The sequence below is a fragment of the Anarhichas minor genome, unplaced genomic scaffold, assembly GCF_050575085.1.
Source record: "Anarhichas minor isolate MPS153535 unplaced genomic scaffold, ASM5057508v1 ptg000072l, whole genome shotgun sequence".
Classification (NCBI taxonomy): Eukaryota; Metazoa; Chordata; class Actinopteri; order Perciformes; family Anarhichadidae; genus Anarhichas; species Anarhichas minor.
The window spans coordinates 553,199-565,000 of NW_027466518.1; the positions used below are offsets into that span (position 1 = coordinate 553,199).

The window sequence follows — 11,802 nt, forward strand, 5'->3', positions numbered from 1 at the left end:
ACTAAACCAACAGTTAGGTTTAGACAACAAAACCAGCAGTTAGGTTTAGACAACAAAACCAGCAGTTAGGTTTAGACAACAAAACCAGCAGTTAGGTTTAGACAACAAAACCAACAGTTAGGTTTAGGCAACAACACCAACAGTTAGGTTTAGGCAACTAAACCAACAGTTAGGTTTAGACAACAACACCAACAGTTAGGTTTAGGCAACTAAACCAACAGTTAGGTTTAGACAACTAAACCAACAGTTAGGTTTAGACAACAAAACCAACAGTTAGGTTTAGACAACAAAACCAACAGTTAGGTTTAGACAACAAAACCAACAGTTAGGTTTAGGCAACAAAACCAACAGTTAGGTTTAGACAACAAAACCAACAGTTAGGTTTAGACAACTAAACCAACAGTTAGGTTTAGACAACTAAACCAACAGTTAGGTTTAGACAACTAAACCAACAGTTAGGTTTAGACAACAACACCAACAGTTAGGTTTAGGCAACTAAACCAACAGTTAGGTTTAGACAACTAAACCAACAGTTAGGTTTAGACAACTAAACCAACAGTTAGGTTTAGGCAACTAAACCAACAGTTAGGTTTAGGCAACTAAACCAACAGTTAGGTTTAGACAACAAAACCAACAGTTGTCAATTGAAAAGTCCAAATTTAAAACACTGTAAATGTGGAAAAAAATGATTTAATCCACGACTGATAAATATAGTTCTAAATATTAAAATGTACGCTTCTTCTGTCTAACTTCATCAAATATTACTTTTCTATGTATTTGTGTAAAAACATCTATTTAGATATTTAGCACTTTAGATCTCAAATCTCGGCAGCACGGACTATACATTATGAATAACTGCTCATGATGATGTCGTTTATTGAATTAAACATGTTACACGTGAGTTTTGCTTCTAGATATGAATCTCTAAATCATTCTCCACTTGACTGAGGAACGGGTCACCGCTGACAGCTAAAGGATATCTGGAGGGTTTAGTTTGTAGTTTTGTCCACAAAAGTAAATCAAAGGAACTAAATATGAGACTCTGGTAGCGGGGCTACGCGGTGATTGACAGGCGTCTCTACGTCACTCCGCCTCAGTCCAGAGATGGTCACTTCCTGTTCACTGGTTGCAAAAAGCCAAGATGGCGAGGGTGAACTCGAGGCTTCAAAACGTCAGTCTATAAACCAATCAGTGACGTCATGATGACTACGTCCACTTCTTATATTCAGTCTATGGTCTTTATTAACGCCGGGGTTAATAGATATTATATGTATTATTGCATAACTGAAAACACACACACCTACACACACACACACACACACACACAGAGGGCAGAGAAAAGGAGGATTAGAGGACAAAATGTAGTTCCATGTATTCACACGTGCGGTCACATGTTGCTATGCATGTTCCTCTACGAACGTGTAGTGTGTGTGTGACATGTGTGTGTGTGTGTCTGAGGACATGGGGTCGTCACCCTCTGCAGGGTGCGCTGTGTTTTCAGCTGGCTTCCCTCTCAGCACTGCTCTCCTACCCAGATGACTGACGGAGGTTCACAGGCGGCAGTGAACTCTCCTCCGCCTCCCGCCATCCCCGAAGCTCCTCAAAAAAAAAAAAATCCTGCAATATCACAGGGTCATGTGGAAACCTCTGAAGCCTCCAGTGAATCCAGCTCTTACCTCCAGACAAACACAAATCTCCCGTTGTGATCACCGTCAGAGATTTATTTCTTTTAAAGGACGAGTCCACCCTGCTTTTCCTCCACAACACTGCCTGACTGCATATTTGTCTTAACCTGCAAACATTAGATATCTGGCTCCACCTGCACAAACAAAGCGAAGCTGGATGAAAGTTCACGCCTGCTCTCTGGAGGTCTGTTGAAAAGGCGTTCGTTCTAGGACACGACGGAAAAAACTGTGGCAGAAATAGAGGAGGACGAAACAGGTTGATGGAGAAGTAAATCACAAGGCTTCTTCATTCTCTGCTGAACAAATGAGAACTTGGAGCAGCTGCTGAATTATTTGTGCGGAAGCAGAATTTGGTCGGAGGTTTGGTGTGATTTACATTAAAAGTACACAGATATTACAACGCGTAGAAACTCGCCACACACCGAGGCTTGGTGAGTATTTGTCTGCGTCTGATACGACACACGAGGCATCCGTTAGTTTCTCTACGAGACTCTCTGGGCTTTCAACGAACTCCAACGTTCATCCACGTCATTATTAGACGCTCAGAACAACCGACATAGTTTAAAGACAGAGAGAGTCTGTGTAGGCGAGGAAGGGGAGAAAGGATGGGTCTAACAAACACGGGACTCTCACGCAGGGGACCGCAGTTCATGTCCCTTGGGAAACCAAGTCAACATTGACTTATTTCACCTTACTTTTGTTATGTAACTTACGTACTTAACCAGTTACTTAAAAAGCGTACTTATTTTAAAAACCAACAGTTAGGTTTAGGCAACTAAACCAACAGTTAGGTTTAGACAACAAAACCAACAGTTAGGTTTAGACAACAAAACCAACAGTTAGGTTTAGGCAACAACACCAACAGTTAGGTTTAGACAACAACACCAACAGTTAGGTTTAGACAACTAAACCAACAGTTAGGTTTAGGCAACAACACCAACAGTTAGGTTTAGACAACAACACCAACAGTTAGGTTTAGACAACTAAACCAACAGTTAGGTTTAGGCAACAAAACCAACAGTTAGGTTTAGACAACTAAACCAACAGTTAGGTTTAGGCAACAACACCAACAGTTAGGTTTAGGCAACTAAACCAACAGTTAGGTTTAGACAACTAAACCAACAGTTAGGTTTAGGCAACAACACCAACAGTTAGGTTTAGGCAACTAAACCAACAGTTAGGTTTAGGCAACTAAACCAACAGTTAGGTTTAGACAACAACACCAACAGTTAGGTTTAGGCAACTAAACCAACAGTTAGGTTTAGACAACAAAACCAACAGTTAGGTTTAGACAACAAAACCAACAGTTAGGTTTAGACAACAAAACCAACAGTTAGGTTTAGGCAACTAAACCAACAGTTAGGTTTAGACAACAACACCAACAGTTAGGTTTAGGCAACTAAACCAACAGTTAGGTTTAGACAACTAAACCAACAGTTAGGTTTAGACAACAAAACCAACAGTTAGGTTTAGACAACAACACCAACAGTTAGGTTTAGACAACTAAACCAACAGTTAGGTTTAGACAACTAAACCAACAGTTAGGTTTAGACAACAAAACCAACAGTTAGGTTTAGACAACAAAACCAACAGTTAGGTTTAGACAACAAAACCAACAGTTAGGTTTAGACAACAAAACCAACAGTTAGGTTTAGGCAACTAAACCAACAGTTAGGTTTAGACAACAACACCAACAGTTAGGTTTAGGCAACTAAACCAACAGTTAGGTTTAGACAACTAAACCAACAGTTAGGTTTAGACAACAAAACCAACAGTTAGGTTTAGACAACAACACCAACAGTTAGGTTTAGACAACTAAACCAACAGTTAGGTTTAGACAACTAAACCAACAGTTAGGTTTAGACAACAAAACCAACAGTTAGGTTTAGACAACAAAACCAACAGTTAGGTTTAGACAACAAAACCAACAGTTAGGTTTAGACAACTAAACCAACAGTTAGGTTTAGACAACAAAACCAACAGTTAGGTTTAGACAACAAAACCAACAGTTAGGTTTAGACAACTAAACCAACAGTTAGGTTTAGACAACTAAACCAACAGTTAGGTTTAGACAACAAAACCAACAGTTAGGTTTAGACAACAACACCAACAGTTAGGTTTAGACAACAAAACCAACAGTTAGGTTTAGACAACAACACCAACAGTTAGGTTTAGACAACAACACCAACAGTTAGGTTTAGGCAACTAAACCAACAGTTAGGTTTAGACAACTAAACCAACAGTTAGGTTTAGGCAACAACACCAACAGTTAGGTTTAGGCAACTAAACCAACAGTTAGGTTTAGACAACAACACCAACAGTTAGGTTTAGGCAACTAAACCAACAGTTAGGTTTAGACAACAACACCAACAGTTAGGTTTAGACAACAACACCAACAGTTAGGTTTAGACAACAACACCAACAGTTAGGTTTAGACAACTAAACCAACAGTTAGGTTTAGACAACTAAACCAACAGTTAGGTTTAGGCAACTAAACCAACAGTTAGGTTTAGGCAACTAAACCAACAGTTAGGTTTAGGTAACTAAACCAACAGTTAGGTTTAAACAACTAAACCAACAGTTAGGTTTAAACAACAACACCCACAGTTGCTCTGATTGTTGCTCACATGGATGCATTTCACTTGAGTCTCCACCACATATAAGACTCCTTACTGACTTTACATTGGCATTATTTTCAGCCTGAGCTACATGAAAACAGACAGCTCTTGTCCTGTACATGAAAGCAATAGATTGCTTCACAAGCTGCCGTGATACTGGGCGTTCCTCCTGTTCTCAGTAAAGTCAAACAGCTTTGCAGGGACCTGACTGAACTACACTGTTTCCCTCCCCTTGTCTTCTAACCGTACGATGAGTAACTCCTCATATCAGCAGAGCAGATGTCACATCCGCTGCTTGTTCAGTCAGTACATCAATCCCGTCAACCGCTGTTGCTTGCAGTGAAATAAAGCAATGCAAATTAAACAGCAACATAAACAAGGAAAGAAGAACATGAGGCTTTTATCTCCGGCTCAGAGGCGCTTCACTCATGAAGTGCCGGTGTGGAAGATGAAACGGGATCTTACAGGATTCCAATAAGAGAAGCCGACTCACACATGAATCAACATTAGAGAGTGAACGTGTTTCTGTGGGTTCGTTTCAGCGGCTGTCTCTGGGGCAGGATGTTTAAAAGACGATCTGAAACGTGGCGGGTTGTGCCAAATTTTCTGCATCGAGAAAATCAATGTTAATTCACCGAAAGCCTTTTTGTAAACACTAATACTAGGGAGAGAAAAAAACATGAAGAACCACCGCCTGTCACTGTTACTCTGCTAAAAGTATGTAATAAAGATGAAATATGTCGTATTGGTATATCATATTGGTCCTGCTTACTGGAAGAATATCTATCAGACTTTAGAACCACTTTAGATCTGACGCTTTTATACTTGTGCAATATCTTCTAACTCTTACGAGGATTCTGCTGCATGTCAAAAAGCCCAAAGCTCAATGGTTCGGAGACTGGACGGACATCTAAACTGACATCTCAGTTAGGTTAAAGGTGAGCGATGTCGGGTAAACAATATAACAAGTAAAGTGTTATTTAAAGTGTTAAGAGAGTAAAGTCTCTCTAATGGAAATATATTTTGAACGTTTCTTTTCAGTTTGCTTGTTTCTTTCTCATAATTTCTTGATTTTGATGATGGAGACACAAGAAAGCACAATGTATGAACAAAAGAAGATAACTATGTGTACATACATACATACACACATATATATGTATGTATATATATATACACAGTCATGGGCTGCGGCCATAAAGATCTGTTCACGGCTAATTTAGCAGAGAAACCCCCACTTCAGCTCATTAAACACAAACCCACTGCAGACCTCTGTGTGTGTGTGTGTGTGTGTGTGTGTGTGTCCCAGAGGTGTGACAATGTGATATCCAGCCTTCGTCTCTGATCCCCTCATCACTACAAACACTGCTGAGGCCGGTGAACACACACTGTCATTAACAGCCTGATAGCAATAGTCTGTGTGTGTGTGTGTGTGTGTGTGTGTGTGTGTGTGTGTGTGTGTGTGTGTGTGTGTAGCAGAGATAGAGCTACTTTTAATGAGTGTACCCAGTCAGGTTTAAGGGCATAAACCCCTTTCAGACTGAGCTGCTTTACCTCAAACTACTTCCTGTTTCCAGCTCACATTAACATGTGTTTGGTTTCTCTTTTCGCTTCCAACTTAATATCACAGATATGGATAAATGCACATTGGTCTGAGTTTTGATGGGTGATAAGTCACAAGTGGAAAATCACCTGTTTGCACAGCTTTGTATTACATGAGACGGATGAACACAGTGGAAAACAGATGAGCGTGTGACTGAACACACACACACACACACACACACACACACACACACACACACACACACACACACACACACACACACACACACACACACATTATAACCACCATGGTGTCCTTATTGCACCAATTTGACAGCGACGTGTTACATAAATGTGTAACAGCATTAAACATGCAGGTTTAACGGCGTCCCTGAAGACGAAAGGCTGTTTGTTAGAGGATTCAGACTCTTCATCTCTCTTTCATCATAATTTAGGATTTATTATCGTGACAGATTTTCTGAGTAATCTTAGGAGACAAAGTATTGAGGAACTCGTCACCGTCCTGTGAGAACCGTGTTCCTCTAAAACATTAACGTTTCATGAGCTAAGCTACAGTCAGCTCAGTGACCATGCGTTTGTCACATATATATATTTCCACCCTGTGACAGACATCTAGCTTCAGTGTGTTTGATGCTTTCTCAACTCTTCCTGATGTGGAAACCTCTCCATGTTTTACTCTCTTTTTCTGTAGATTTGCTGCTTTAAAGAAAACATTCCAGACTTGTGCAAGTGATGCAAATATTGCACTCCGCCTAGTGTGACTGCTGGTGGACTTGTTTGGCCGTACAAACACAGCCTTCCTCGTTTATCCCTTAAACCACCATCTTGGAAAACCTGTTGATATCCAAGTCCTTCATCGTGTTCCTCCTTCTTTTCCTCTGGGCATGCATCTCTACTGAAGCTTTTGCAAACTGCTAGTTCGGTTTGTGTTCACCGCACAGAGCTGACTGTAAAAGGAGCAAAAGGTTGTGCGTCTAAAACTGCCATTAAAAAACTAAATTGAGAATCATATTCTGAATGTGTATGAATCACACCTCATCAGACATCAGAAAGTGCTGTTCAGAATAAGGCCTTAGTCTGAATATCCAAAGGGAATATGCCGTTGCAAACTCACAATATTAGTGGAATATTGACCTCAAATATCTGCATCGACTCTGTGAAACATGTATGAAGGGTTGAGTTCGTCCCATGGGACATAAAGGAAGTAATACAGTTCATACTTTGACTTTTGTGGGCTGAAGGACATTAAATATTATTCACATCTTCGGCCATACTCATAGTGAACAGCCTCCTGAACATTATCTCCTCTCATCTGTTTCTTTGTGTGTGCCAGTAATCTACGATGGGCGACATCTTCAAACACCAGAACAGATCTGGGAGCATGAAAAGGGGAAACAAGAGAACAAGGGCAGAGGAGGAGGAGGAGGAGGAGAAGAGGAAGAGGGCAGGTGTGATTCCCACTGAGTTTTCTGAACAAAACCTCTGAGGAGGAGCAGCAGGAGGAGGAGCAGAAGAGAGAAGGAAGACATATCGGAGAAGGGAGCAGCAGGACTCGCTCCTGTGTGAGTTCAACCTGAATCCCAAATCAACAGGCCTGCTGAAACCTCAGCTCTGCGTTGTGTCACTTTAGGAATATGTGCAACGCTTGCTTTGATTTGATTCATCGCAGCGTTGCCAGTTGTTAAGTGCTTTTCCCCTCGCCAACTTTAAAGTGCTCTCGTCTGGGCTATCGTATTAGGCTTTGCATGAAGTAAATATGATTCAAAAGTCCACAGAGACGAACATTACACCTGCTTCATGAAGTCCTCCGACCAGTAAGGTCCTAGTTGTCTCTTTGCTTTGCCTCCATTCTGTAGCATTTCTGTGCTGCACTTCCTGGAGATTATCTGTCAATCAAAGAGTGTGAGCATCACTGCTTCACTTTGTCCTAATCCTACACTACATGCTGACTGCATACAGTAAACACTACACTAATCTTTAGAGTGCGCTGCTGTTATACAAGACATGGACACACTTCACTAAGGATGTCACAACACCAGAGATGTAGGAGTTGATAGGACCAGTGAATCTCCACCATTCTCTATTACCTCGATAACTAAATATCTCACGGACTTCACATACGCTCCTTATTGCCAAATTCATTCCGCCTCAAGTTTCCTGAACAAAATAACATGAAAGTTTTGATCATGTTTTTGCTTTCTGAAGTGTTGCTGGAGCTGTTTCACGACCATAAACAGTAAGTTATGTAGTATGTAGTTAGCGGCTGCATTAGTACATATTTCATGTGATTGATCTCGTGTTGAATCAATGAGAGATAAAGTTAATCATGTGATCGGCCTGTTGATTCAGGATTCCCCAAAACCTGATGAAGTGCATTCTCAGTGCTGATTGGCTGTCACACCTGTCCGCTCCTTCCTGCTGCGTCTCCATTGGGGGGTTTCGAGCAGAACGTAGAAGGAGGACTGCTTATTGTACTCCTCCCGGTCTAAGATCCTAATGGTTATGCTCTTCCTGTAAGAGACACACACGTACACACACACACACACACATAGAGGGAGGTGGTGAATGCATGCATGGTGAACAGACAACATGGCAAGGTATGTACACACACACACACACACACACACACACACACACACACACACACACACACACACACACACACACACACACACACACACACACACACACACACGAGGTGGAGTCGTGGATGTGGTGAGATGAGATGATCCACAACCTGCTGCATGTTCACATCAGGAGGTACGAGAACAATCTGCTCCTCCGTGTGTTGAGAACATGCAGACGCTCTGGGGGGGGGGGGGGGGGGGGTCACGGGGGGCTGACCCCCGTCCTGACCTTTGGTGTCGTTGCTCTCCACCAGGCGAGGCTCTGCGATCTCCACGTAGAAGGTCTTGTTCTTCTCGTACTCCTCGTCGTCGATTATTTTCACCTTGATGGTTTTACTGAGGAGGGGGAGGAAGAGGAAGAGGAAGAGGAAGAGGAAAGGGGAAAAAGAGAAGGCAGCAAAGTGAGAGAAGGACAGACTGGAAAGTAGGAAATCAAGAGAAACCAGAAAAGAGCAGCGTCTGCTTTCCCCACAAGCATCGAAACCTCAAAATGTAAATTTAAATTCCTCCGATGACGTCTAGTTATCTGGTGACTGATAAAAACGCTTCCTCGTCACCCAAGCTAAGCTCCTGGTGTCAGATTAACGTGAGCCGGTCTACCGGAGGGTGAGATGGAGATCGATCTGATAAAGTCAATCCTCCGCTCCGGCCTGGTTACTCACTTGGAAGCTTCGAGCTGAACGAAGTCTGGCTGCAGAGTTTATCAGCTCAATTAGTCGTGTTGGCAGCTGAGCGGTCATGGATTTGGCTCCAACAATCGACAAGCTTTCAGGATCCATTTTATATTTTACACATTTATTGCTCTCCACTTTCCCAAAGAATGTATTTGACAGTGAATGTCATTGAGGGATGATGTGTGTGGCTCCTTAGGATTCATGTTCTTAATGCACGAGAAGATTTCTAACAACTTTTGAATGTTTTTTTGTTCCTTGATGCTCGTGAGAAACCAGAACATTTCACCGTCAATTCAGCCAAACACAGAACTTCATTAAACTCGGCTGTAGGTCGCAGTTAGAGGTGAAGCCTGTAAGACGAGTTTGACTCTTTTTCACATCTTTGGCTGAATTGAAAGCGAACCGACACGTTGTAGTCTTTAACAGATCAGCATGAAGACAGAGAGACACGTTAGAAGAATGAGAAATCATCCAGACAAAGAAAAATGAAACTGAGCAGGAGAAGAAGAAGAAGAAGAAGAAGAAGAAGAAGAAGAAGAAGAAGGAGCACAAACGTCTGCTGCTGCTGCGATGAACACCAGTTTAACCCGCTGTGGTTTGTGGTTTTAACAAGATTAGAAGGAACAGAGAAGCCACGATGCCTCAACCCAAACATCACACACACACATCACCATCTCAGCTCCGTCTGCTTCAGCTGCTCTGCACACTGCAGAGATCTGCAGCCTGAGCCAACGTCAGATATTAATGTTGTGCTACTGTAAACTTCTCAGTGTGTGATGAGCACAACAACAGCAACGTCAGCGTGTAAACGGGGTTCTGTGTCGATGAACAAACACAAGCCAATGATTTCTGTTCACCAGTACTCTGACCGCCAAGCTATCGACCAACCAAACGCTCCAGTGAGAGTCAGCATGGAGAGAGTGTGTGTGTGTGTGTGTGTTTGTATTGTGTCACTTGGCCTCAGTCATATTTGGCAGCTTAGCTAATATCTGAGGTCACAGGGCTGTGGAGCGGTACGCAGTGTGTATACAGAGAGAGTGTGTGTGTGTGTGTGTGTGTTTACAGTCTGGAACAAAACAATTTTCTGATCCAAATCCACTAAAGGCAAAAACAAAGACATCTGAGAGAACACTCATAATCTGGCCTATAGGGTGTGAAATTGGAACACACACACACACACACACACACACACACACACACACACACACACACACACACACACACACACACACACACACACACACACACACACACACTTATGTAAGCCATTATCTGTGATCGCAGGCCTGCAACCTGTTTTCCACTGTCCGCCGGCAGCATGTTAGCTGCATCACATCTGTTTCTAGCACACAATGGTGGAGGAAGTATTCAGAGGTTTTATCTCAGTAAAAGTAGCAATAAAAGTACTTCATTCCAGAAGGTACAGATGAATTATACTCTTAAAAGTTACGACGAGGAACTTTTTTATTTAGTGTTGGTTCTGTCGCCCCCTGTGGACTAAAGCTGTAGTGTCTCTGAGCACCAGAGTCCCTTTAGAACACCTCTCATGTTACTGCAGCAGGTCTGACAGTCTGCTCCTCTCAGTCCTGGTTGAAGTACAATACTTCCCTCTGAAATGAGTACAACATGGAAATACTCAGCTACCTGAGAAGTGTAGTACATGAATACATTAGTACTTTCTACCACCAACAGCCTCGGCTTCCACATCATAGAGCTAACTGAAGGCAGAAGACATAACGCTGTCTGCTAATCATCTAACTAAACACGAGAGCATCACGTTAATCCGTCAGCTGCATAAACACAGCAGAGGGTGAACCATCAAACCGACACACACACACACACACACACACACACACACACACACACACACACACACACACACACACACACACACACACACACACACACACACACACACACACACACACACACACACACACGCACAGATGTCAGGGGTTAACTCATCACACTGGAGGCATTAACCCGTTCATCAGTGTCCTACAACAGCAGATGGAGAGCAGTGTTCACCTTCCGGCCCGGAGAAGCTCCTCACTGAACCCTCACACTGCAGCTGCAGAGACGGAGTCAAAAAACTCTCCCCCTGCCTCAAGGTGGAGCCCTCGAGCAAGGCACTTAACCTCGGGGAACAGCAGCGTTCCCACTGGGGAATATGAGTGCTGCTCCTTTAATTAACACATTACCAACGTACACAGCAGATCTACACCGTTTAGGAATCTACTGTTTCATCCAACTTGTTGATTGTCTCCTTCTTCGCTCCTCCAACATTTCTATCAAATCTCTCATTAAAAGTTAAATCACAGCAGCTCTACAGTCCCATGTGAGCGGGATTCATGGCTTCATTTCTCTTATAAAAAATCGATCAAATCAGCAGCAGAACAAACGTTAATCAACCCTCGTCTGAAACGCCTCTGACTGTAAAGAGAATATAAATAATGATTTAATGCTCCACGTATTAGCAAACCAATCACATCTGCAGAGACGACTGCTGGAGATCTGCAATGATGACTCCTCTGTTGAAGCTGGCAAACCTCACAGATGACCAACTCGCTGGAAACACACACACACACACACACACACACACACACACACACACACACACACACACACACACACACAC

At 42.6% G+C, this 11,802-nt stretch overlaps 1 protein-coding gene across 10 annotated transcripts in view; it reads right to left on the bottom strand.

The window, feature by feature from the left end:
• LOC142935192 (sodium/calcium exchanger 1-like) overlaps positions 1-11,802 on the bottom strand; it is a 125,789-nt gene that overhangs the window by 30,281 nt on the left and 83,706 nt on the right. Inside the window, exons 4-6 of one of the 10 annotated variants that reach the window (XM_076079390.1) lie at positions 8,283-8,374; positions 1,739-1,750; positions 1,646-1,654 (exon numbers count right to left, since the gene is read on the bottom strand). In XM_076079390.1, the coding sequence (XP_075935505.1) occupies positions 1,646-1,654; positions 1,739-1,750; positions 8,283-8,374 (113 nt within the window). Of the gene's footprint in view, positions 1-1,561; positions 1,573-1,645; positions 1,655-1,738; positions 1,751-7,899; positions 7,989-8,256; positions 8,375-8,696; positions 8,827-11,802 lie in introns of all 10 variants that reach the window. The other 9 variants (XM_076079391.1, XM_076079389.1, XM_076079388.1 and 6 more) reach the window with 9 other exon arrangements.